The sequence below is a fragment of the Lineus longissimus genome, chromosome 13 (assembly GCF_910592395.1).
Source record: "Lineus longissimus chromosome 13, tnLinLong1.2, whole genome shotgun sequence".
NCBI lineage: Eukaryota > Metazoa > Nemertea > Pilidiophora > Heteronemertea > Lineidae > Lineus > Lineus longissimus.
This window is the reverse complement of record NC_088320.1, coordinates 4,015,484-4,043,428: the sequence shown is the minus strand read 5'-3', so window position 1 is coordinate 4,043,428 and position 27,945 is coordinate 4,015,484. Positions and strand designations below refer to the sequence as shown.

General features: G+C 39.5%; 2 protein-coding genes across 3 annotated transcripts in view; both read right to left on the bottom strand.

Annotated features, from left to right (window-relative positions):
* The window catches only part of LOC135498474 (homeobox protein Hox-B4a-like), a 129,011-nt gene that overhangs the window by 93,717 nt on the left and 7,349 nt on the right, over window positions 1-27,945 (bottom strand). The gene's annotated exons all lie outside the window — the stretch shown is intronic.
* LOC135498478 (homeobox protein Hox-B4-like) lies at window positions 6-27,273 on the bottom strand. The gene is made up of 3 exons (XM_064788786.1): window positions 27,166-27,273; window positions 13,987-16,409; window positions 6-5,238 (listed from the first exon to the last, which is right to left on the bottom strand). The coding sequence occupies exons 2-3, from the start codon at window positions 14,474-14,476 to the stop codon at window positions 4,919-4,921; spliced, it is 810 nt and encodes a 269-aa protein (XP_064644856.1). The 5' UTR covers window positions 14,477-16,409; window positions 27,166-27,273; the 3' UTR covers window positions 6-4,918.

Sequence of the window (27,945 nt, the reverse complement as noted above, 5' to 3'; positions counted from 1 at the left end):
TATAATCAAAAACACGTTTATTTCTGTGTATCATCACCATTGTGTACCACGTTGAATTCTAGGCTAGAATCTGACTCGGAACCAATATCAGAGCATGCCAAATTTGTTCTGTCCATCATGTCCAATGCTCATTGTTCACCCACTCTGATACTGGACAAAGATACACACTTTACTCACAACGAGTTATTGCCAAACTACTCTTAGAAAAATAGCACCCAGTACAACAAAAACGTGTAGGGTCGAACCGCCCCAGGCTACGAAGTGTAATGGGGCACGTTACTTTCAATATTAAGTTTCGATATTGATATACATCAGTACATGCTTGATATCTAGATCGAGTAATCCGTACAATGTCAGTTAGCGGGTACGAACGACAGCAAGGTAAAACATCATATTATGCTTAGGTTGAAAAGGAAAAGTAAGGCAAATATACAAGAGATTCATTTCAAATTTACATTTTAAGTTTTATGAGTTATCGCGAATGGTTGATGACTGAGGAGGTGATAGCACATGTCAGCACCCAAGTTGGTGTTCATCTAAAAATATAAACACGCCCTGTAAACTGATGTCAGTAGCTTCTTAACTTTTCTATTATCTATAACGCTGCTGTTCACACTCTCAACCGTATGTGATCAAAATGTTAGATCAAAATTCGAAAGTAGTTTAACACCGAGGAATGTTCGTGGATATAGCCGTAATAACCAATGAACAAAACGCTACTTTTAACGACCCTTAAGTCAAAGAAAGAACACCTCTCACCTTCAAACTTTAGAGAGTGAGTCTGATTCTCTACAATTACCATCAGCTTTCACACGATTAGATAAACAGGTGTCCCAGCTTCAAAAGAAACCTAATGGGTTCATTTTCAGTTTGAGCCGAGTAATGGTGATACATTGAAAATAAATGAGGTCCAATTTGTAGAATGGTGCTCTCTAATCATGGCAATTTAAAGTGTTTTAAAAGCAAACGCGCTGGGTGATTGCACAGCCGAGTAACAAAACACGATTAAGTCATTTGAAATGATTTTCGACAAGATAACAGACGAGATGTAGTTGGTATTGACTTGCACTGGGCGTTGTTTCCTTTTTCTACAAATCTAATGTCTCGCATTTGTCCTTAAATTATTGCAAAATGCATGAAATAACCTCACTCAAGAAACAAAATGTTCCAAGAGACATTGATTATTTTTCTTGTCAATCATTCCCAAAGGCTTAACCTCCCCGAATTCTCTCAAAATGTGCAATGTCATCTTTAGTGTCAGATATCACATCGCATCTTGTTTTTAGACATGATCAGTTAACAGGAATATTTGAAGTCGTGATGTCACTTACTACCTGAGACGGATCTTGGAGAAGGATAATTAACTCATTTCACTGAGTAGGGACTAAGTCAAGGACAAAAGATGATACACCAATACTGAGTAAATCACCTGCTAATTTGGTTGCAACCCAAGTCAAAACAAGGCCCCTGTATGTATCGTGATATTTCTATGTTGTGTTGCCTAATTTGACCCTGCACCCTGCGTTCAATAGAGTATTAGGGGAGCCCACTCTTTCATTTGAAAAACGACTTCCATTTCATTCATAAGGATATAAAGGTTGGGTCCTGGAACCAGTACATTTAAGATAGTGGAAGGTTTTGAGGCAATGTGTCAGTCGCCTTCATTAAGGCTCTTCTTTGTAACTAGAGATGCACCAAGTATTCCTAAAGTATGTACACAGTGGTTTACACAGATTCAACACATAAAATCATACAAGAACATGTACGAAATAAGCCATTTCATGATACACATGTAAGAAAGATGAGGTATATCATAATAGTAGGGTTCATCTCACCATGAAGTAGCTTGAATTACACATATGTTAATGTACAGCAACCACTATTAAATGCACTAGGCATTCAAGCGTATCCATGGTGAAATGAACTCATTAATGAGATCACTGACCTCTTTTGAAACAAACATACAACAAAGATAAGAGATCATTAAAGTTTGACGAGGCTAAAAGCTAAAATCGTGGATCTACGTTTAAAGAGATTAGCCACTTGATTATAGTCCATTTTACCAAAGCTTGTTGAAGAACTAGGCATAATCGATGCTGATTCGCCGAATACATGTTTGATGAAACTACACTATGATTAAGTGACGAATCTCTCCAATGTAGAATCACGATAAAACTATCGGTTATTTCACGAAAAGTGTACTGCACTCACACGCACATGACTGTATACAATGTGCAAACGACCTCAGTATAATATTGGTGAAATTACCACTACAAAATGTACATCAATACGAAGTTGTAATGTTATCTTACAAGGCAAATTTTCCTTTCAGAGATGTGTCCGAAGTCTACACTCAGTCCAAGTGGTTCCTATTCCTTCCAAGCTCGCTCTGTCTACATCATACCAGTCTCAACATTTTAATACTTCTATCGGAAATGCTCAAATGTATTGATTTGCAACTTGAATCAGTAAACAGATGAGTTTCCCAATGTTAGATTATTTTTTTAAAATTTCGAAGTCATACATGTCATGTAGATGCAATACTAGCATGACATTGAAAATGCTTGTGCACATCACTGCCAATAAGACCAGAGTATTAACAAATATAACTACAGGTAGGCCTACAGCTGAAACCGCATCATTCTATTCAAACCCGAGATTCTACAGAACTTCCCAAACCCTGTAATGTCATCAGACCCTGTTAGTTGTATTTTACCCTTTAGGTCCAGGCTGGTGTCTATCGTAGCTTTAAGTCACTATGAAATTTCGGGATGTGCTAGTTTTTATGTAACATCCGCACACTTCCAGGTGATACATATACCCGATCGACAACAAGCAATTCCATTAGTAGTTTCCATTACGCAAGTTACCGTAACCAACAACTTTTACAAGTTCCCTGAAAAAACCTCGTTTGATTTCATTGTGACAAAAGCTTTGATAGAAAACCCTGTTCCACCAAATAAATGGCCATCCCCATCATCCACTAGCAGAGTTAGTTCTCCAAATGCCATTCACTTCTTTAAAAATTCCTGATGTTTAACTCGCGTTGTCTAAGCCATCAGTGATTCCAACACTTGCCACATAAACGATACATGATGTGAGATTATTACTAAAGAAAACAAAAACAGATCTTCGCCTCACATACTTTAAAGCGGCGGGTTGGAGTAAGAAGATATACCACTAGTTCTTCTTATTACGAAACAATACGTTTAGTCAGAGGGAAGTATTGAATATGTTGCCAAAATCAAGGTTCCAACTTTTTTAAACCACGAAACATATGTTATTTCTCACCATTGTTCAAAGATGCACTTCATAGTTTCCAACCTGATTCACAAGCTCATTTTCGTGGAAAATGGGTAAAATCAAATGCCAACTTAGTCTGAACTGCTTTAAAGGCACTTCAAACCTTAAGTGTTGGGTAAAGATAACTTGTTCAGCAATCGTGATAACAACTGTGGTCACCTTAGCCCGCTTTCACCCCAGTTTGCCCTGATCACCAAAACGTCGCACATTGAACTTTTTTCTGATGTATAGAATGTTTTGGCCAACGTATCTTGAAGCTGGCCGATAGATTGCCATCCCCCTCCTTCAATGCAACCACTCGTAGTTATTATTGGGAAAACTCAGTGACATATGCGATTCCTTTGATGTTTGCCGCCAGGTAAAGATCAAAGCAAGCCGTCATTAGGATGACGGATGATGGCTTGTGGAGTAACCGTGATAACGCACCACAATCTCACACTAGGAGTGGGTACAGGGGAGGGGGTTGAGATATCGAACGATTTCAGAATTACTTGGTTATAGAACATGGGACGAAATCACTGCTTTCATTATTAACGTGCCTATGTTATTCTTGCTATGCTGACTTGGCAGATAATTGTCACTACTTGTCAAATATTGAGATTTGCTATTCTCACATCCCAGTACTGAAGGCTGTCACACAAGTTATAAAGATTACAGGAGGACAATCATTACAAACGACAGCCACAAGCCACAACTAAAACAGTGTAATTGTGGAAAGATAATGACTGTATGTGTGCAAGCAGTGAGTTGAGATATATATCGTGGTCAATTCACGGTTGCTTGGAGAGGAGCTTTCAGGTTTGAATTACATTAACTGCAAACGCATTTTTGTTAGAACACTTTCCAATCATATTTCGTTGATAACCCTATAGCTTGGCCGAAATTCCCGAAGAGATTCTTATAAGATTATTGGTTAATATTTTATCAAGTTAAATTTCCTAAACATGCAGACGATTTTTTCCTGATTATTGTACGATTCGGTTAAATATCCTTAATTCTTATGTTACAAGAATCTTGTAAAAATTCCATGTATATGTATACAAAGTAAATAAGATATTAACTAAAAATCCTAGAAGAATGTGCTTGGGATTTTCGACGTACGATGCACAGGCATCCATCTATTCCTAGCCCTGTTGGTTATTGCATCGTTGTTTCAAGTACCAAAATGCGCTCTTGATTCTCTCATCAGGATCGCACCATCTATTCCCTACCACCCCCACTGTCCATTGACAAAGGAGCTGCATCTCACATCATGTTCCTCTTGACAGACACCAAGTACTCGTGCCGAAGTACCTTCCTCATGCCGATCCACAGACATGCTACGTTTACGAGTTCTCTAAACTACAACCAAGATGTTTAGGTCTCGTTGACTGTCACGCAGCACCACCGAACGTTGCACATAATGAAATGATCTGACCGGTGATGCAACGTGCATCCGTAATGTACGTGAGGAATACCATTGTCATATTTCGGGTCACCTATTGTCAACATACAACAACTGAGCTTATATCCTCCGAATGCTCGTTGTACAAACGCCGTCACTTGAATACGCTGAGCAATGATACAGCACAGGCACGAACAGTGCATCGAATGTACATGCACTCCCGTACATATCTTACGTTGCTATTCCCTCACGCATTAACGACTGATCATGAGGCATCGCCCCACTTAAATCCGTTATATGTGCTTCGTGAGTGTCAGGTAACCGTAATTTTGTATTTGGCAGTTTGTGTTCCTTCTTCCATTTCATTCTTCGATTCTGGAACCATATTTTGATTTGTCTTTCTGTTAGGCACAGCGCATGAGCGATTTCTATCCGCCGTCGTCGCGTGAGATATCTGTTAAAATGGAATTCTTTTTCGAGTTCGAGTATTTGATGTCTTGTGTAGGCTGTTCGTGTTCGTTTGCTTTCACTGCCATTAAAGTTGCCATTTGCTGCAAAAACAAAAGGTAGATAGGCTTTGAGTTGTATTACTACAAGAATGACTAAGAACTAATTTAACAGGAGGACTGTCGAGATGATACCGGCAAGGTGTAACTTGAATATAGGCACCATCTTGGGACAATTTTCAGATATCGTTTGGCGAATGACTAAACGGCCAAATGGCCCCTTTAATCCTAGAACATACGCTTTAGCATCCATATGTTTCAAATGAGGCTTGACAGCTGTCCTGATTGCATGTTCACTCGCAGCAGCTTGTTCTCCATTTTGTTGATTCAGCTTATATAAATCCAAATTATCATATTCAATATTGCAGGCCTATCTGGATGCAAATAAGAGAATTCACTTTTTGGCGACAATATACAATGTAGATGATCATATTGCCTGAACAATTTATCTTTTTAGAAAAATTTAGATGATGCCAGTCCATGGTTTCTCATCCTTGATGCCAACTGCAACAAATACTCCCTTACTACAATTTTGTGGTTGGTGTAATAAATCTGGACACGACCTGATGCATATGGCTAAACCCACTATGAACAGCATAAACGTCGGCACTATTCCTATCAAGACCATTAAATTATTCATTTCTAAGTGAACACTGGGGAAATATAAAATGTTCCTCGTATACATCGCATCAAAGCAGATGGGATGGAAATTTGAATACCGTGACATAAAAAATCCCGGCTGTGACACAACTGTCGTGCAATTTTTTTCTATTCCTGGGATTTATATGTTGAACTATGAAAGCTACATTATAGGTGCCATGTTCATGTACGATATGGAAAGTCTAAATTAGTTAATATCATTCCTTCATACGAATCAATAAACATGGACAGGATTTTATGAATTTGACCCTCCAAAATGCCCCCGTGCTCCATCAGAAGTTTAACTGACTATTGTTTGAAAAGCATTGTGGATATGAGAAGAGGTGTCTTCTACGATCATGACCATATATATTATTAATTGAGATCGAAATAATTCAACTTGTCACAAACACAAGTAAGCCGAACCCGGGTTGAAAATCCTGAAAGTATTATCATGAGATTCTTAATTGACTTACGACGGTCATCTTGTAGAGATTGCACATGTATATGTTAACGAAAGTGTACATGATCTGTAACAAGTGTCGTGGTGGTACTTCTTGGGATTTTTTACCTGGGAAATACTGTTCTGTCCGGAGCATGCATGCAATGGTTCTATTTTTTTCTTATTGTTATCTCATAATTCCTCATCAATGGATAGGTCACTGGCAATAGAATAATGATCACTCGGGAGACCAGTAGATAAGGTCCAGCTTCCTAATTGGAAGAATGAAAATCCAATCAATGAAGTTAATCAGCAGTCTTGCTAATTATCTTACACGATATCGTTATGAGTTTTTTTTACCAGGACCGATATAAGGTCTGTTCCAAGCTAACCTGGATGGATTTGACATGACGCAGCCACATTATCATTCTAACAAAAATACAAAATATCTGTTTCCATCAAACTGGCTTGCAATCTACCCCAACATACGGAAATTAACGGTCTGAGAAAAATGATTGGATAATGAAACGAATTGGAATGTGGGTACGTCTTGGAGTGTAATTATTTCTTGTAATTGACAGATTGTGTAGGCAATTAGTTTCTTTAAGATTCTTTCGTGTTGGTTTACTTGGAGATGTCATGGAAGGGAGTTATTGCAATTCGTTTTGGGAGGCCGGAAGGTAGTTTTAAAGTGGATCAGTTTTGAACGGTCTTGCGCATGCTGAGCAGTCTGCGACAGATCAGACATAACCATCCCAATTGTGTGCTAACTAGACAAGATTCCTGTAAGATGCTTAGTGAAGATCATTCCCCAAAATATTACAGCCATTTTGTAAGTGTTGAACTTACGTATATTAAAGTAAAGAATTTAGGAATATTATCGCGGATTTCATCCTTTGTCAACAGCTATAGTTAGAGTCATTCTTGAAAGGGAATCATCCAGGTCTTGGCCTTGATATTGCTGTACTCAGATGTGCTTTCAACTAAGCAGTTTGGTGCAGTGAAATATCTGACGAAGTCCTTGGCAATGCTGCACCCCCAACTCTCGATCCCTGGGTTCGAGTAATGACTCATCAAGTTAGCTCCTAGTGCTTAGTTCCCTAACGAACAGCATTATATCCTATGAGAACCTAGCAATGTGGTGCCCAATAGCAAATGATGAGACGACCTGTTTACCTCAACATTATACCCCTGGTGGGGGTGTATGCTTGCTGACCAACTGGGTTTAGGGTATGTGGGGGGTGAATAACCCGGCATCTCCCTTGGCATCGATACTGGTATGAAATTCGTTTGAAGGTTGCTGATAGTGTAATGAGTTTCGCTGCTTAATAGGAAAAGAGAAAAAAAACTCAGTCAGGCAGCTATAATCTCGTAATTGAACATTTGTCCCTTGATTATTTCCTGCCTGACCTCTGTCTTCAACTAAGTCGACAATACAGCCAAAAATCCCACCTAATCTAACCTCACTTCCAGCTTCATTTGACTTATGCCTATATGTGCCAATGCACATCACAAGAACTTATGGTATCGGGGTTGTAACAGGTTGATTAGCCACCCGTCAATACGGTCGGCTTCTGTACACCGCATCAATCATTGCTGACAAAGGTGTTTTTCAGCAGTTGATCATGGGCTTATGAAAGGGGACAATGCATCATTGTGCAATCTTGGGTTAGACACCTCGGACAGTGTCCGGATCTTGGATGATTAGAATGTCGCCATGTCACTTGACAGAAAAAAAGTGAAAGTGACAAATGTCCATGTTCTGGCTGAGATGCTGAATTAACTTGCCTTTGTTCAGCTAATTCACCAGTTGTGTGACACATTCCATATGTAACTCCTACCAAGTCGATAGATATAGAATGAAATAGATTCAAAATAAGATTATAAAGCATCGTCGGATGTGTCTAGTGGCGATTGTATTGCACCGTTGATACTGCTTCAAGAAGCAAACTGACATACCTGCAAGAAGTTTCCCTTGTTAACCATTCCGATATGATAGGATTCGTTGCTTAAATATCTAAGATCTGTTTTTAGTTCGATGTCTCTGTACAATTTTGACAGGATCCTTATACTCATAAATGATCTAAACTAAGAATCTTAGTCCTGTTGATTGTACATGTACATGTAAGATGAATACGAAGCTGAATAGGATCTGAACTAAGAATCCTATCGGAATTTTTCGACTTGTGATTATTTGCATAGTTTTTTATCTTTTAAAATTTTGTAATGCTTCGGGCCATTTTTTAAACCAATGCAAACATGACAGTTACGTTAATTGCTAAATGAAATAAATAAACCCCTGACTGTGACCAGTGGATGAATGCGTTGCAATACATGTCTGTGGTTAGATTGAACATTGAAATGATTGATAGTGAGATTGCGAGATAACAATGTCTAAATGCGGCCTGCCTCTTCATATATTCTTTCTCTTATTTGATCATAGTGCACATCAAATAGTGATGGTATTCCTGTCACTTACATAGATGATTTCGACGGGAAGGAAGCATCCCGGTCGAGGTCTTGACATCGCTACTGAAGAGAAAAACCTGGCCAAGTAGGCCTACATACTTGGCAATGCTTCGCGGTTGACAACGTTTTTATGTTACATTATGTTCCCATGTATACTCAGGCCAAAGAAGGCGTACCGCTAGGTCACCCTTACGGAGTCATTAGTGGCTGAGGACTTCCCCATCAGTGTCTGATAACGGACTAATGAAATTAGTCTGACCAGTAATGAGTTTATGCCTTGGCGATATATCACAGTGCGAGGATCAAGATGCTGTAGAGTTGCAGATAGACCAATATAGTCCTTACATAGTGATGTAAGATAATGTGGCATGTGTTAAGGAATATCGGTCCTCAAGGTGAAATGAGAAGTTATTCATAAGCAAGGCAATTCTAGCTAAAGCAACAGCGCACCTACTAGCTGCTGTAGCCAATGCACATTCCAAACTTTGTAAGGTGGATTTCAGTTAAGCCAACGAGGGCTTAGTATTGACGGGATCCTATGAGGTAGGATTTGTCAGGAGGTTTGATTGATTTTTTCGTGACCAAGATATCACGGAAATTGACGTAGGTTACGATTTGACAAGGAGGCAACGGTGATCCGTCACTGTGACCTTTCTCCTGTGATTATGATTGTCTCGTTTACGCACACAAGCCAGAGACCAAGGACGTCCCTGCGAACACAATATACATTGATCCACAAATGATGAAAGCACGGTATGCCAGAAAATGGGTGTCGTGAAGCTCTACCTTCGGGCTTTCGCCCCGATTCAACCGCTGAGCTCAAAATTCAACCACTGAGCTCATCGAGAATTACAGACGGTGCCCCTTCTCTTTTCGAGCATCGTTCCCATGGGACGTCACAGCGGTTCTCGGTTGCAATATGTAATTACACCGAGAAATCCTAGTCATCTATCCCCCAGTCATCGTCACCAAAGATGAATCACAACCACCAAGAAGACAACGTAGCTCAAGACTACATTGCATAACGTCAGGCGGCAACATCAAAGAGATTCTAAAAATAATTGACATTCAGGCTCATTAAGCATGGTTGTGTTGAACATCTCGCCTTAGCTGAGCAAGTGAAGCTTTAATGATCTGGAGATCGATGACATTGCGCTACGGAATGGTACCAAGTGATTGTTCCTGGGATGAGGGTATTTCACGTTTTTTTCCCTTTGGCTGAAGAACGGCATGAACGGGATGTGACAAAAAACATGGCCTTCCTCCAGAGAGATTGCAGTAACTTTGTGAGCTAAAATGGGGGGGGGGGGGGGTGTTGAAAAGTATACACGGCCGGTTTTGAAGGAGCTGTTCGTGAAGTGCCAAAACGTGCACTTTTTTATATCAAGTCCTGAGTATAATGCAATAAAAAGTGCATGATATATTCCGTGTGGACAAGGATTATTAGAACTGATACAATGCAATTGGGCCGATAATATTACATGTTTGTATCATTTATTTTCGATATATTTTATGTGAAATTCGCAGACACTAATTAATTACAGACGGTGTTGAAAATGAGAACAAATGGGTTTCGTATTAATTTTAGATGACGCCACGAGGGATTTAGTGATCCCTTGAACGTATACATGGTTTAATAGAGAAGGCCGTACGATACGTGCGACTTGTTTATTACCGCAACAATATACATGTACGTGTAATACTGACTGTGTGATGCAGAGACTTTGAACTTAAATTCATTTCTTGACATTATCTTCATGCTTGAAATGTAGGAGTGGATAAAGATACAATAGATGCTGGAAGTTGAACAAAACTCATGCAAGTACACAAGAGCCATGTCGAAAACCTCGATTTGTCAATCTTAATCAGTAAGTTCTAAAAATAACCTATATCGGTTAGCAGGACAACTGTAGAACTCTCACTTTTAAAAACATACGTTATGTCACATGAAAATAACATTATAGGATTTAACAGATGTTTGTCTCTTTGACGGCATTGCCCATGATCTCTTTATTCAGGTGGACTGTTTTGGTTCAACATGCCCAAGGTCCGTGATTGTTCACTGCATCAATACCGGGATGGGAGCCTACTCATTCATCAATTTATAGTGACTAATAGTTCAAAAATGATTTATTATTAATGGAGAACAATATCCAGATTATCCACTGCAGCATGTGTACAACTTTTTCATATTTTTCAATATCGCATGATGCATTGTTTTGCCAAAAGAGCAACTCAAATACCGGATGTTAATTAAGTGAAATCGATGCAGGAATTATAGAGTCACAGATCGCAGTGCACCAGTACGTTGTAACTATGATCCTTTTGCGTGCTGTCAACGGTCGAAAAGCCAGCTAGCGTTCTTGTTTGATAGACAAATTTTGCATGATTCTAATATTTTATATCAGACTTTCCTAAGAATCTTGTAAAACAAGATGTCGGAGTACTAAATTAGATATCATTGTGTGAGAGTTATAAAGCTTCTAGGATAACTGAGTAGGATATTAAACATAATTTGTTTACGAATCACGATTTTTGCCCTGGGCGCAGTTGTGTGATATTTTGTTGCAGATTGAGTAATCGCCTGAACAGTTAATCAAGAATATCAAAATATGAGGCCATCATTCATCACATCTCTACGGGAGTCGTCTCTGACATGTCGGTTCATCCATATTTCATAACAATAACAAGCAGTATACAAATGTACGTTCAAACAGCACAAGGGACATTAATGATTTATTACCTATTAATGTGATCACCTTCTGATGGTGCTTTCACCTCAACTTGATCTAACAGAACAATGATTTCAGCACACTTGGACATACTGTTTTTTTGCCTTGCCAATTAGTGACAAGTATCTTCACCATTTTGTGTCGTCTGTCATTGCTACTTGTTATAATAATCTGAATTGATAAGTACGAAGTCCCCATGACTTTTGTCAAGATAGTTTGGGATTGGGAACCAGCTGAGAAAATTATTTCGTGCAACCCGAAGGTCAAAATTCTTATTCAATTTTAAGGAAGATCATATTCGGTTTCGCATAGGCCTACATGCTCTACATGTACTACTTGGTTATTTGCATTATATTTCTAAAACGTTTCCTTAAGTTATGATCTTAAAACATAATTCTACAAGAATCATGTACACATTTAGAATAAAGATTCAACCGGAATTTGCGACCTTGGGTCACAGGAACAGCTTTTTCTGACTCTGATATCATTTCAGTTGGGCAATACTTTGGGACTAAAAACGAGGACATGCTTATCTTTATGCTACTTTATAAACTCGCTGAGTTGCTCACTCTCTCTCTCTCTCTCTTACTTGTGCCATTTGTTTTTGTGATGTCTTGCCATAATTTGATAAGCTGCAAACAGTTTGCTCGGATTTAGGTGGGGGAAAACTCGATAACACGAATGACCATGAAGTGTTTTGTGAAAAAGACTAGCCGATTTTCAGGAATTTCAGCACATTGTTACTTGTTTCGATTCGTCGACACGCAGTATTTGTTCTCAGTCAATACACACCCGCATCGTGTCAAGAATGTGACAATAATACGTGAAAAATGGCTGGATGAGTCGGGTGCAAATAGACTGCCGAGGCAATTTTCAAATGCACTGTTAATGAGGATGAACAAATTGACACATGTCCCATAGCAGATAAAGCACCGTCATTACACCAGGTAATAGTATCACAGGGGATCTGGATTAAAAACATTGGCCGAGATGATTAGAAAACACCTGCTTTGCCCGCTAGTGGCTCTTATGAACTGTTCAGGTACACGAATTTGAGAGGCTGCTGTTTTTCAGAATACTACATCAGGTGAGCTGACCTGACTTAATTTGATGATTTCTAACGATTGAAAAGACAATAGAAAATTGATTTCCCGTCGAGATGAAATAAGCTAAACTAATTCGAAATGTATACATTTGTAGATACCCGATTGGAATATATGTTCGACGAATGGAATGTGTTCAATTAATTCGACTTCTTTCGGATTTTTTTTTGCTGATAATCGTTCAGGAAACTCCACACACGCACGATTGAGAAGTCGTGGCATATGATGGCCGCAAATCACAAAGTAAATCTCTCTTTTTTCGTCACAGACGGCTTGTTTCAATCTGATAATCCTACCCATGCACGATGTCAATTCACGTTCTATTGAAACATTACCCATTGTGCGCCAAAACGATATTATCAGTTGTTACATGTGGCGGCTTCTACCGCATATTAGCAGAACTTAATATACATGCGGTAAGAAAAAAAGGTAAACATTGCGTAGAATCGGCCATGCTGGAAATGCATTCAGTTATTTTTTTATCACGAGTTGCAAAATATGGAATGCATTGTATTGCCAGATTTCCATGGTTTAACAGATAGAGAGATGAATGTTAGGAATATATCGAACCTTATATTTGGAAATCAAAGAGGCAACTGCGAGCGCACAACAGACATGACGAGAAACCCATTCGGACAGGTGACTGGGCAATAAACTGTCATTGGCCTAGCCCATCCGTGTTCAGTACTGTGTAATCCAAACAAAGCCAGCTTAGAATGTCTTGAGGAGGGCTCAGATAGATGTAAACGTTCCTCAGAATCAGAGAGATTTAAAGAAACTGCCCATGAGGAACTACGGAGTCTTTAAAAGATGATGCCGCTGAGAGTGAATTGAGCGAATAATGTTATCCCAGTCAACCATGATCTTAATTAATAGGCTGTGTCCAAGGCAGTGGAGTACTGTAGAGTAATAAAATGTAGGGTAATAAAATCCCAATACTAACACGCTTAGCAGTAGCACTGAGTAAAATAAACAATGGCGTTTATGGCCACATTATGACAAGGAGGCCATAAAACAAATTGCCACCCATTGATTCCGCCATCATTAATTCACACACCTGTTAGAGTTACTCATCTTTTAAACGACAACCCACCATCAAATTAAAATATGTGATTTTGGTGTGCCCTGCATTCTGGCTACCCCCTCGCTCGCATGCAGTTTTAATGCAATTGTAAAGCAGCTATAAAGATGTAGTTTATGTGATTTACAGTTATGGCGCTTGATGGTTTATGTTGTAGACTTCCCAAAACGGTGAAAAAGGATGTAAAAATTTGACTTGATGGCCATTCGTCATGGTTATCGGTATTTATCTTTGGGGCCACGCGCCTGGGTCATTATCCAAATACGATAATGGGTTATAGAGAACTCGAGGTGTGTTTTATTGCGATATTGATAAGACTGAACCTACCTGTGGTACTGTGGACTTTCTTCATCCAAGGATAAATAACTGGGGCTCCTGTCGATGGATTGTGGCCCTGATTTGTTGGATGAGAGTCCAGTGTCGTCGTGGGCAGTTGCATTGGTCCGCAGTTCAAAGGGAGGTCGTCCGGAGGAGCTCCTCGGTGATGAACAGGGGACACCCCGTTAAGATACCCGTAACTCTGACTTGTCGGAGAGTAATGTCCCTTCCCTTCCTCATAACTCACACTTTCCCCGTGCTGGTACCCGTAATTTTCGCCTTGAGGCCGATAATAGTCCGATTGCTGGGCTGGCATGTAACTTGTATGCGAGTATTCCTCATTCGGAGGGAACTTTGGTTCAACGTAAGCGCTAGAGTTCATCAAGAACGTACTCATGGTCATTAATTTTGCCTGAATTGAGTGGAAATAATTTTTCTCTCGCCGTGCCGTGGACCAGTTATCATAACCACGCCTACTTATGCAGATTGATCTACACATGTGACACTGCCGGCCAATTATATTCCCGCGTTATGACCTTGGTCCATCAATCATCCATTGACAATTACACTGTTTGAAAACACTGCTGAATTCCGGACAGCACTTGAGCTAAAACTTTGTGTATGGCAATTCACCACAAGTCCACTGCGTTTTTCCCCGGTGCTATCTCTTCCGAGTTTCAGCGCGATCTGGTGATTTAGTGATGTGGTTCCTGGTCTTCAATCAATAATATATGCAGCAGAGATCCACGAAGGGCAAACCAGGCACTCAGTTCCGCATCGGCGAGGTTAGGTTTCGTGGCCTGTCAGCGGTTGGCGGGAGACATCAAGCAGTCGGTTCTCATAAGATCGACTTTTGAGCATTGGTGTCTTCCTCACGTTTTACCAATCAAATGCCTCGCTAAATGCCATGCAGCAAGTTGGCACCCTTCACTGACTGGACGTATTTGCACAGTGAGTAGACGAGCCCTAAACTGATGACTCATTCGATATGTTTGAAGGCCAGTGAAATTGTCCCTTTTTGCATTTTGTACTCCTCTCCTTATGAGGGTCCAAATGTTTGTTAGAAAGTGTTCTTAGTTAGTCCAACACCTTTCCTTAGTTGGTCCCTTCTCGCTGAGGTCAGTTCTTACTCGTCGTAATCAGATAGGGGTACATGTACGTCCTTTGCTGTTCACACATGACTGCGCTTGTCCAGAACATGCTCCAATGCTAAGATGATCTAGTGCATCTCCAGGAAAGGCTGTCCCAACGCGTTCTGATTTTGAAAAGCATATTCTATCCCTGTATTAATTTCATCAGATGTAAGTTGTGTCAGAAAATGGCGAAGAGTAAAAGTTCCATTGGCTTACGGAGACATGCCTCGCATGCTAAGACCGAGTAATTTAGTAATTCCCTAACCCGGACTTTCACTTGCCAGCAATCCACGATCTAACTGTTTCATTACTGTATTGCCAGCAATTGCCAGTATTGTACACGATGTCTGGTGAACTACTGAAACTTATTATGTCCTGTCTGCACAATAATGACTCTGTCGGTGCCTTTGATGTTAAACTCTCACTTCCAATCTTGTGCTAATGGCATCACGTGACCCAGCATTTTTTTGCTACGGCAACACATCCAGCCTGTGTCTTTTTTCGAGAACATTCATTTCGCTGGTTGTGGAATCCCTGTGCTGGTTTGATAACAAAGCACTCTGGCCTTTATCATGGTTTGTTTCCTGGAAAGATGTAGGTCGATGTAGCCTCATTTTACCTTGGTGCAAAAGCATCGATCATTGTCTTGATCGCACTACTAATGAGGAATAAAACTACGGTAGTCTGAATTTGAGGAAGAACGAGTACTGACAGTTGGTCATGGCGGACAAAATGTTGATTCTCGAAATCTAGGAAATTCGCAAAGCCGCAAGGACAGGCTGACAGGCGATCGAATGACCCTGATATATTGCAGACACCAAAGTTGACCTGGATGTCGCTGTTGCCCCCTTTCCTCATTCGGGTTAAAAAGGCTCGAGAAGTGTTGGCACTACCTCTCCATCCTCGATGACACCGTAGACGGATTGTATCATCAATTACAAAAAGCTTTGCTGTTGGTAGCAAACCTTTGAAATGGTCATAACATTTAGTTGGCCATGTTGACTCCCATCCATTTGTCACCGAAGGTTGCCCCTGCTCTCACTGACTTGTCTTGTTTTTGCAACTTTACTAAATAGATGAGATCAATTTATCAGACGAGCGATTATTTGGCGGCAATTAATTTCGCCTTAATTGTTTGTGGTAACACTAAACATTAGAAATTCAAATAAGAAAGTGGTTGATATTACCCGGTCTCATTAATCTGTTGTAGCATGAGTTCATCTCAATCAATTTTCCCTGGAATTACATTCCCATCGTTTAACTTTTTTATTCCATTTTTATTTTTTTGTCTTTGTGTTTCTGAAAGGAAAGTAAATATTCTGTGTCAAACATGTCCAAATAGGAAGACACATAATTTAACGAGATCATGACTACGAGTTTTTTTTGTCATACTACATTGTACATTTATGTACAAGCATGGCTAATACCCACTAACACCTCCAAGTTTTTGAAAATACTGCAATTATCAACAGGATTGGGGGATAGCGTGAACGTGGCCCAGATCCTCACATGCACGGACATAATGATCTGAGAACTGATTTTCATGTGCGAGAGTTTGAAGTCTTGTTCAGTGATATGGATAAATGCAACAAACTCCATGATGATGAAATTCTTTACATGGGTGCTCATTGGAGAGTGTCCCGACGTACTGTGTGCAACCGAACTGGACAACTTCAATTTCAACTCAAGCTAACTAGAAGTCAGTCCCCCGTGCATCATGGCAAAGTTTTTTGTACGATATAACATGTGATGTGTGGTCCAACAGAATCTGTGAGACGGAACAGCCCCTTGAATCGACTGAGAAATGGTTGAATAGATTCAGAGGTCTGCTATCCTGATTTATGGTCCCATAAAGAAAATTAATGCCTATTAGGCGTCTGGTCACGTGGTGCTGACACCAAAGTTTAGTTTTGCAAATGATAATGGTGTCTATACCTGGTGTATCATAGGAAATGTGGTGTACAATCTAAATCGGTTAACCCTTTCTTCACTAAAACTTATTCTTCGTCGATATGTTCGAGGCCTACCGGTATTGTAACGTAAAGTAATGAACTTGTTCAGTTCTTGGAGGACACTCTGAAAGCAAAATTTCGTCTCTTTCCTCATCAGCTTGTGACGAAGCGTGTCGGTCATGACGTCGAATTCAACAGAGCCTGACCCCATAACTTGGAAATGACCAACTGCAAGTGCTACTTTTCAACTAAATAGATTGGTATGTGTCTTTGGTGACACTTTCATCATGACTTGTCATCTTTCATTCTTTGCGTTCTTCCGAGGTAGAAAACACTTCTTGCCACCACGATCCGATGATAAAGAGCCGGGGGCTGAGATCGACCAGATTGATTGTGTCCGGACAACATGCATACTAACAGCTTGCCTAATGACCAGCAACGCTAGTCATTTTACCCACGTCTTGGGCCTTGGGCAAAATAGGATACGATCACTGACAGGCAATCCGGATGGCTTTTTCAACCCATCGATATTGTGTTGGTCAGGACGGTCATAGAATATCAACACTCTAGCTTTTGTTGTTTATGAGCTCATTGGTTTAGATAAAGAAAAATATCAGAGTAATGACTTTTTTGCCTCGGGCTTTGGACCCCCAGAGCAGTGAGGAGACAGCAATTTGATCAAACGCTGATATGTAGAAAGTACCAGGAATCTCTGTTTTCTCCGGCCGTTTTTTGACACTGACATATATAATGTGTAAGGAAGTTTTCCCCAAAGCTCTGCATCCACTATTCTTAGAGTTGGACTGATATCAATTATAGTCTTAAGTAGCAAATACCAGACAGTACCTGACAGTTTTCGCTAATGATTTGTATTAAGAAATGGCCATCGTGCGTTTGCCGCTCATAGTGTCTGAGGATGCATAACGTCACACTCCTACGATAATTGCCTGACTCACTTTTTGGCCATTTTGAGTTTTTTTGCCCAAGTCGCCCCTCCAAAAGCAAGGCACTCCACAATAAAAATGCCTAAGTCATTGACCAATCAAAACCCTGTATCCAGCTCAATATGTACATGTGCCTATCTCAGTTATGTGAGTTAGGTAATTTAACACACAAAGTATAATTGCCTAACTCTGAAAATATTATGAGTAGGCATTTTTATACCAAAAAACCAAAATGGCGGACAGCATTTCAAAAAGGTTTCTAGACAGACAATGTAGAGCCTACCTATGGATCATATCGATGTTGAGAGATTGCAAACTTGGGGCAGTGGTTTGACAGATTCGATTGTTTATGACACCCAACGTATCACACTGTTCGCCTACGATTCTTGACTTGAGTGACGAGCCAATATTGACCAGCTAGCTATGGCTACTTGGATCTGATCAAATTACATCTTGCCAAGAGGGGTCTCGCAAGCAATAACACATGCTCCTGTAGAGATGTTGGCTTTGAAGTAAGCCGCCAATATTTCGCGGTATAAATTGGACTGTCGAATTGTAATATGGAACTTAAGTTTGAGATTTATCACTGAATTGATGAATCCACTGACCCATTGCACTAGCCGAATGGGGTAACGGTTAGATACATATATGTGATAAATTGGAATCTAGAACCTCTCTGTTGGCGATATATTTCTTAAGATATATTGAAAGAGAAACTAAAACCCCACTGCCGAATGAGATACATATCTGATCGATGGCAATATGCCTCTGATCATGCGGTTAAGTTACTGTGATATACATCATGGATGCCAGGGTTGTTCTCGATTACAGTCGAAGTGCTAAGCTATAACGACTTTGAATCGAATTGTAAAGTTTCCACTTGACTATAACTTGGGGGACAGATACATGTAGTTCCCTCTGATTGATTTCGTTCTGCGCTTCAGATGAAATAAATGATTAACTGTGTATACATATGCGCACAGTGGAATAGGTAATGTAGAAAACCACTCCCTCTGGACTTCTATATTGATTTGCACCCTTCTCAAGGAATGTTGTTATTCTCGCTCTTTACCACAAGTTACATCCATATAATGTCAAATTAGCGAAGTAAATCTCTTTGCTTTTGTAAAACATGCTATCTGATGAATTCAGATATCATCAAGTTACGGTCACCAAGAGAAATATTCAACTCTCGAACCACAGGAAAGCCTAACCACGCGTGATGATAAACCATTTGCTCTACGTGTGTTCTATGTGTCCATTGTCAGTGGGCAATGTTGGGTGACAGCGAACTGGTCACCTTGATATCTGTGACAGTTGCCCTCGGGGTCTTATTAAACAAGTCAGTTTGGAAAAACTGAATTCGCCGTTGTCCATTTTTAAATAGAGGCTTTTAAACCACACAGATGTAAGAAGATGAGCCATCGGGCAGAGGCAAGCGGTCTTCTTGGCGTTTTTAAGCAAGGGTCTGCTTGATGAGTTTGTTTCAGTTATTGACGGCTTTGGGTGCAAGAACCACACATTAAACAATGCTGTAGTATAGATATTCGTTTGTGGATAATCTCATAACTATGAACAACTGTTACGACCTTTAGACCTGTTTTGCACATGGTACGACCTAGCCTGATGACTGAGAAGTCCGACGAAGAAGACTCCGAGACAACCAAAATCTGGCTATTTAACCGAGAAGAAATGACAGAACTAGGACTGATAATAATGAAAGTTCAGACAGGACCTGCACAACGGAAACGAGCTATGAGAGACCACTGAGAGCATAAGACAAAACCTACGAGAAAAACCAGAAGTAAACAACTAATTCGGATGACATAACAAAGATTGTATCTTACTCTGCCATTTTGAAAAGTTGCGTCCATTTGATAATTTTGATTAAATCTCGTGAGTCAATCCCTTCCCCTGAGCCGCTGATTAATGCAAATTCCGGAGATTTACATACGATATGTAAATGAGTCAGAAGGGGGCTATTAAGGAACAAAATGAAATTGGATGGTGAGAGCGGAGCAATGTTTCGCCATGTCAGTCTTGGTTATAAAGTGGCGAAGCTTTGCGTGACAAGTTGGTATGACGTGTTTCAACCTGCAGGTCACTGGTCACATTTTTTTAGTTTTCCATTTGTTTCTTCTGGAACAGTACCAAGAGCCCGACGCCAGGATGTAACAACAAATGTCAGTGTCAGTATTTAAATCGACCTGATATCGTTGTGTTGAATGAATGCTGCTTCCAACCTCGATGCAAGGATAAGTTCCAGTGTAAGCAGAAGTTGTTATGCTGACAAAAATATCCTGGGTACGATGATGTCGCAAAAAAAGACAAGATGAAGAACCACCTGGGGTACAAAGCCACTGATTGGTTGAGAGAACGACATCCATACGTATCATGACAAGAAGACATTTTCTCTGACGATCTGACAAGAAATGCGCCAATTAACAGCTATAATGGAACACAAGAGGATAGATCCCATCCCATTTATTTACAAGCTGAATTATTCAATGTTTTTTTTGTCATGATTTTTTTCGCACTCTACTCATCCGTGACTAGTACAACAAGGAAAGCCATTAATAAACGAATTTTCACTCATTTCTTCTTGTGTTGGATTTATCCCACGCTGCTTCTCTGAAATAACGATGTATTGGTTCCTGAAACACATCTGAATACCAATAACGCCAGGCGACCTATAGAAACGTCATTATTCCTCAGACCTTTAACACATCAAAGCATGGAAAGTGACAACAACTTTTTTAAGACGATTGTATTGGAAAAAGTGTGATCTTTACAGATTTTGATACGAAATAGCCACTTAGCTTGAGAGATTTGGTGTCGCGAAAAAGAAAAGTAACACCCCTGAAGAAATCAACGGAAACGAGGTGTAAGACTACCATTACGTTAAGACCTGATTTGTTTTGCTTGAAAGGATGATGGATTTATAACAACTGTTTCTTTTTCTTTTTGAATTCAACTTTATTGCGCACGAATGTTTACTCAAGAATGAAAACGATTTTAAATTGTCACGATAATACTGGAAAAAGTTTCTTGATTTTCATATTCGGAAATCCGCCACAAGCCCATCATCCGGCACGCGTCCTTTCATCAAATGCGCGATCAGCAACTAGCAGTGCTTAGTGGCGACCACTGGTTGTTGAAAAGTGATTTAAAGATCACGTGTTCTCTGACATCAGACCAAAACATCACGTGACAATGGTGGCCATCTTTGAACCATTCATGAATGTGGGTCAGTCACTATCTGCAGAAGTAATTTGCCATAAATAAGCTGCGAAAAAGCCATAAATTTGGTGAAATTTTCAAGATCGCGCCTCCCTGTAGTGAATAATTATGCAAAGAGTTCGCACAAAGTGCCGCCCAGGGTCACAACCAACAAACAATGGAGAAATTTATTGGACAGGTATCAAGTAAATCATCCTTGCTATCATGAAGTTTTTACTATGTAGATCACGGTGTTTTCCAATGCGTAATTTTGTGTGACAAAGAATAGCACAGAGTGTAGGCCGAATGTGTTCTACCCAGCTGTTCTTCTTATACTGCATATACTCTGATGTTTAATAAAGTCACTATGCATGTATATGCCTGCAAGAGTTTTGAAGAAGAATAGATATTTCTGACTACAAAAAGGGAGGTGCCGTTTTCACTATGCACGCAGTGTGATTATTGGCCCCCCAAGACTTCTTATTCGGTGGTGTCATTTTCGTCATAATTTTGCAAAGATTGCACATGGATACATATATAATATGATAAATCGGGGAAACATCTTATCTGACGGGTAGTCCATCGTTGCGTTACAATCTACATCTCAATATATTTCTAATGCCAAAGTAAGTACATCGGCCCTGAAGATGCCATTTGGGCAAATAATACGTGCTACGTGATCAAAATAACTACTTAGAAAGTCACAAGTCATTAGCAAATCATGGATCAACGGCAGTGGGTTATTGCAGGTGCGAGTCTGCTTTCTTGCGCTTAATCATTCCTAAGAGGGCAACATTACCGGTGTACCATCTGTAGCAAGACTTAGCGCACCCCTCGGAAGCAATTTGCCGTTATTAGAGGTTCCGGAGTTGACTTGAGCCAGAAGCCGCGCTAAGGTGACGCAGGTCAGTGGATCAGCGAGGCTAAGCTGGGACCTTCCGGTGGCCGTAGCTTTCTCCACTGTCAAGTTCATCCCATGAAGACCAGAGATAGTGTATAATAGTAAGCATATTTCGACTTGTACAGCCGATTTTCAGTAATGTTAGGTCGGAATCAACCCGGAAAGTGTAATAAATGGTCGCGGCATGAACTTTTTACTGACGGCCAGCAACATCGTGGGGAAAACTTTAAAGATATTGAACTTAGTGCGATTTTCTGTCCAGGATCATGTCATAAATCTTTGCCTAGGGCACTTTTTTGGATATATGACTGGAAGCATTATAAAGTAGGATTTACAGATCCACTAATGTGCCCCATCCCGATCGCACCCCATAACCCCTCCCTCCCGGACATACATTTCATGTATCTCCCGACAAGATTAATATATTTTACCTTTCAACTAGGATTTGATCATGTTTTTGAATAGAATTTGAAGGAGCTTGATAAGTTACAATTTTTCTGCACGTTTGGAGATAATGCGCAAAATATACAAGGCCATTGAAGATGATAATTTTCAGCTGAGTTCTGCACTTTTCGCACAGACGGCGCTGCTGTCAAAAATTAAAGGGGCAAAATCTCATATGCCACCGACAAACTGACAGTCTAACCCGTCGTTATATTCAAATAAATCACCCAGCGTGCTGTATGCTGCAGGGACTGTAAGTTCTCGCAATGGAATAAATACCAAATAATGGAAGGATATCGTTTTGATATGTAATGTGCAACTGTCGACCGTTTAATATAACTACAAACGTCCCGCTTCCTCAGTTTAATTAGTTAATTGCACGAAATGACTCCTAACGAGTCCAAAACGGTCAGAAAGTTGTTTGGTATTATTCTAGGTCCTATTAGACTAGCTGAAAGAGCTGTTTGGATACAGACAATTAATGTATGATAGGGGCTATTAGGCCAGCGGCGTCTCTTTGATGTATGTTAGGGACCCGGTAATGAGTCGAGGTAAAGTGTGGATCGAAAGAAAATAACAGCTCTTTTTTGCGTTGACATAAAAAAACTAATTCCAAAAAAATATCTGGCATTGTCTTGGTGTGACGTTATCATTAGCCGAGGCCAGACAGTATACATTTACCAAGTCGGCCATGATTTGATGTCATAAACAGAAAAAAAACAGAAAAACAGAATATTTAGTTATAATCGTTTGGGCAAGACTGTAGGCGTGGGCCTGTTGTTGTTTTATTAAGAAAATTTATGTTAGTGATATGTGATCGGTGCTATTAGACTGGCGGTGACTTTTCCATTTTATGTTAAAATGTTGACCTAAAATTTCGAACTGATATAGCCTAGTTACAATAATGAAAGTTACGAATAAGATACAGATAAGATTTTTGAACACTTTATTCTCTACGATATGATGAAAAAATGACCACTGTAAACATTATCACTCACGATGCTCGCTTACCAGTGTAATCAATAATAACGACCCGAGTCAAGACCTCTTGTTTTGTTGAAAGATCTATACTCAATAGTTTCACCGTTTGTTACAAGACGGCGACACAGGTCCTAATCAGAAAAGCAGGAAAGTCCCAAGGGCCGCCTGATTCATTCTATTTGCCAGAATCATGCGTGTATCAATACAGAGGACCATATGTAAGTTCACTTTGTGATTATGGTAAAGCATGGATGAATGCGCAGTGTTAAAAATGATAGTTGGACGTTCATTTTTTGGAGGGGGGGCGGGCGGGGGACATTGTAAAAGTCCGTATATGATGTGAACACAGTAGATCGGTCTCCCGAGTACATTATCCGATTTCTTGACTTGTTTTAAAATGCCAACATGATCATTAACGACCTCTTCCATAATACCTTGGTGATGACAGTGGGCCACAAATAATTGACTTTCTATTTCATCTGCTCCCAAAACCCTTGGGAAATTTCCCTCATTTGTCACGGAAGCCACATGCGTGCATAATCTTCTTTTTCTCATTTTTCATTTTTTGAATCAAGGCCAGCGTGTGACTTCGGCGTACCTTGGGCACCACTCGGTTACATCCTAGAGTAGCCATGCGTATACCTGACACGGTTTTGGTTCTAATGTCTTTTTTTCTGATGAAATTGGTTACCATCTTTCAATTTATCGAGACTGTCTTCTTGATATTATTTGTGCAATGGAAGTCTATATACAGGAAGAGATATGTATGTGTGGAGAATGGCGCATTTCGGTTTTTCCCCTCATTCTTATTTTTAATGATTTGTTATGATTATTGTAAACTTTCAAAACTCACATCTGACACCCGTAGTCGTTTCCTCTTCTTCTAAACTAATTAATTCGATTAATGTTTAATAAAGAACAAACAACAGCTACGTGATCTGTGCTGATCTAAGTAGTTTGAAAATAAAACAACGTATTTTAGACGCGAATTTGGACCTGAATAAATTCCGATGCAGTCTGAAATTACATTAATGACTGCCTTTGCCATGATTGTGTGCATTTTGTAAATGTAGCTGCTTGGCTTTGGAGGTTAAAACCTATTCTACTCTCTCATAAACACGATTTTCAGTTTTTCAATTTCATGGAAACTCGAAAATAATTTATTTTGGCGAAAAATGGTTTGCTAGAAAATGCAATGTTATTTCAATTTAGTATATTAAACACCTGTTTAAAAACGATAATGTAGAAATCGGCCAAAAATCCATACACGTGTAAAAAAGACCCAGATAACCTTTATTTCTTAGAGTGCAGTATTGTTTTAAACAGCATGGAAGACATATAGAAAACCTTTATTTCCGAAAATAGTATTGTTCAAAACACCTTGAACATTTCGGCCTCCCTTTGCTGAAGATTCAGTAGTTCAAGTATCAAGAGTTACTCCAAAACAGGCAAATCGAACTTCACAAGAACCATGATATTTTAGTCTACTGAGTTGACCGATGCCCATATCCAATAATCAGCTATCATTATCATAAGAGGATGAAAAATTAACACATAAATCGGCACTTGTTTTATAAGAACGGCAAAATGTGCGGATGAAATTCATGTATGCACGTTTTAAAATCATTAGGGAGTAAGGCCAAGCATTGAAGTCGTGTTCGAACCAACAATTTGTTGGAAATATTTCGAAGAATTGCTAGAAAGGTAAGGCAAGTTTCGCGCAAACTATTTATTTTTACAAACAAACGCGATTGGTGATTAATGATTTCTATGCTTTTATACTGACATATATTTAGGTCGGGGACAGTATTCAACTTTAAAGAGGTCTTTAATTTTAAGAACCGTTTTTATCTTCTTAGATGTGTTGTGGTTTTCATTCGTCTGTCTTATATCTCTGGCTGACAGAATAATACTAATAGATAGAATTATAAACCCACTCGTCAACTAAAGGACTTCGTGATATCAGGAAGAGACAGTCAATTATCCTTAGATATGTAAGAGAAAATTGCAAACATAAACCTAAAGATCTGAAATCCGTCTTTCCATTCTCAGCCCAGGCAACTCTGTGGCCTCGTGTGGTTGCATGTCAGAGTTTTCATGTAGAATGATATAGACCAACATATGCAACAGCTCTCTTTCCACACATAAGTGTTTCTAAACACATTTCTTGACCTACATGTGCAGCAAGGGGCGGGGGGGGGGGGGGCTTAAAACGACACACAAGAGCAATTATTCTCCTTACTCGTTTCTCCATCTAATCCCAATATTGTTAGCTCCTTTAAGTATTTTCTTTCCTGGTCAGTGGTGTTAGAAACCCACGACTGGATCCACTGCAGAGTCGAATTTGTTGTTTTATTGAACACAAATTCGGATCTACAGGGTAACAGTTGATGGGTTATTCCTCGCTTCTGGTAGACCTTTCATTTTCTTCTTTTAAGTGCACTTTACATCATTTTCCTGTGAGCGTGTCCATGCTCGTGTATCCTTTAAAAAAGGTTGTTTAGCTTCTAGAAACTTCCAAGTTTTTCATTTCCCTAAAAGACCCATTACACTGGCAATATATCCGCCTGACAAAAAACTTTTAAAGCTTAAATACATTTTTAAGGGTAACACATGCTGTTCCTGCCATAATCGGCAACGAACAGTCGGATTGAAAGCATTTTTGTCGAAGATAGCTCAGATTTGAATAATCAGCATTTAATTATTAAGATCATGATGCACTCAACCACACCTTAAATTTTAAGTAAGTAATCTAAAACGGAGTTGAAGCATGTTCATCCCTAAAGGAAAGCTGTTCTTAAAGTGTAAATGTGATTACTTGTATAGTCTATTAATAATGAGGTTCTAATTGACCTATATATTACTATGCTCATTGTTTTCTTGAGACTTTAACGAAAAAAAACACAATTTCCATTCATGAGTATCATGAGCTGCAGCCAAAAACACAAAAGCAGTATACCCTATATTATACCAGGCCTAAATTCAGAAAGTTATATCTATACGGCTGGCGCATGTGCAGTGGTAACCCTATTAAGCTATTCAAGATGGTGGCACTCCCTCATTTCATTGGGTTGCTGAAACCTACTGATTTTCATGTTAACGCAAGGAAATAGCATTAACATTATTGACAAGTCATCTCAATGTGCCACCTCATCTACGTACCCAACTTCATGTACGTGATTAATATCAGGAAATGACATGAAATGTATGAACACGTAATTTTTGAAATTACCAAAAATGCCAGTTTCGCATTTTTACAATTTCTATGTATCAAATTACACCTTCGGGTAGACTGTGGATTGTTCAATACATTGCTGCCCGAGAAAGATTCTGAGAGCATCATGTACATAATACATGTGGCACATTAACATAACTAAAACCTGTCACAAAAGCACCTACAAGTTCACACACAAAAACAGAATGAAACTGAGATTACTAGACCTGAAAAGGAAACAAACATCGTCCCGTTTTGAACCGTTTATTTTCCACGTCCGCCATTTTCGTTTATACTTCGCAATGCATCTGTTAATGTATGCAGATAACACAGCCGTTATACATTACAAAGAAAGCGCTACAAAGAAGGTACCGCAGATTGAGACAACTAAGTCACTTACCGTCGTCTTAGTATCGAAAATTCACCAAAATGTGGGATATCCAAAACATACGTTTGGCTAGATCGCCAAAATGCTACTGTCTGCTCGGGCTGGAACATTGAGACCATACAATAAACTGCGGGTTATTTACTACACATAAAATGACACAAAGATAATTACGTTGATTTATAAGTTTGACGCAGCGCTCTATAGGTAGATAACATTGTAGTAGTGGATTTTGAAAAGTACACAAAGGATAACATGATATTACAGAGATGTTTGAATTCGAAAGATAAGATAGTTTAAAACTAATATTTGCACAGACAAAAATGCGGTTGGCGTCTGCTTCTGAAGTAGCGTGCTGCGCAATGTCAAAGGAAAGACAAGTTTCCCGCCTATGCCCATTGGCGGTTGTCGTAAAATGACGCTGTTATTTTTACAAAAATGTCAGGTTATCAAGAATCAAACCAATAAATTATACTATTGTGGTGACTTTTCATGCACGGCTGATCAGTTTGAAATCGCAGTTCGTGTGTTTGAGAAATACAAGAAGCTGCATGGTTTGACTAGTGCAGTGACAGTGTGGTCAAGGATGCCCCCCCCCCCCCCCCCCCAACAAGTCATTTTAATTCTTAACGATGAGAGCTTACAAAACCGACTCATTGCTGACTGTGATACAAATTCTTTTCATTTTAAATGTTTAATTGTCGAATAACAAACAAGTCTGAGAAACGTCTCGGCAATCCGGCTCATAAGACGAATTTGGGATGAATGAAAATTATAAAAATGATCAAATTTGAT

Excerpts from the sequence above, each read along its gene's own strand:
- LOC135498478 (XM_064788786.1), bottom strand. The coding sequence starts at position 14,476 with ATGTGTAGATCAATCTGCATAAGTAGGCGTGGTTATGATAACTGGTCC. Across the intron at positions 5,239-13,986 it reads GAAAGTCCACAGTACCACAG|CAAATGGCAACTTTAATGGC; the intron begins GTAGGTTCAGTC and ends TTGTTTTTGCAG.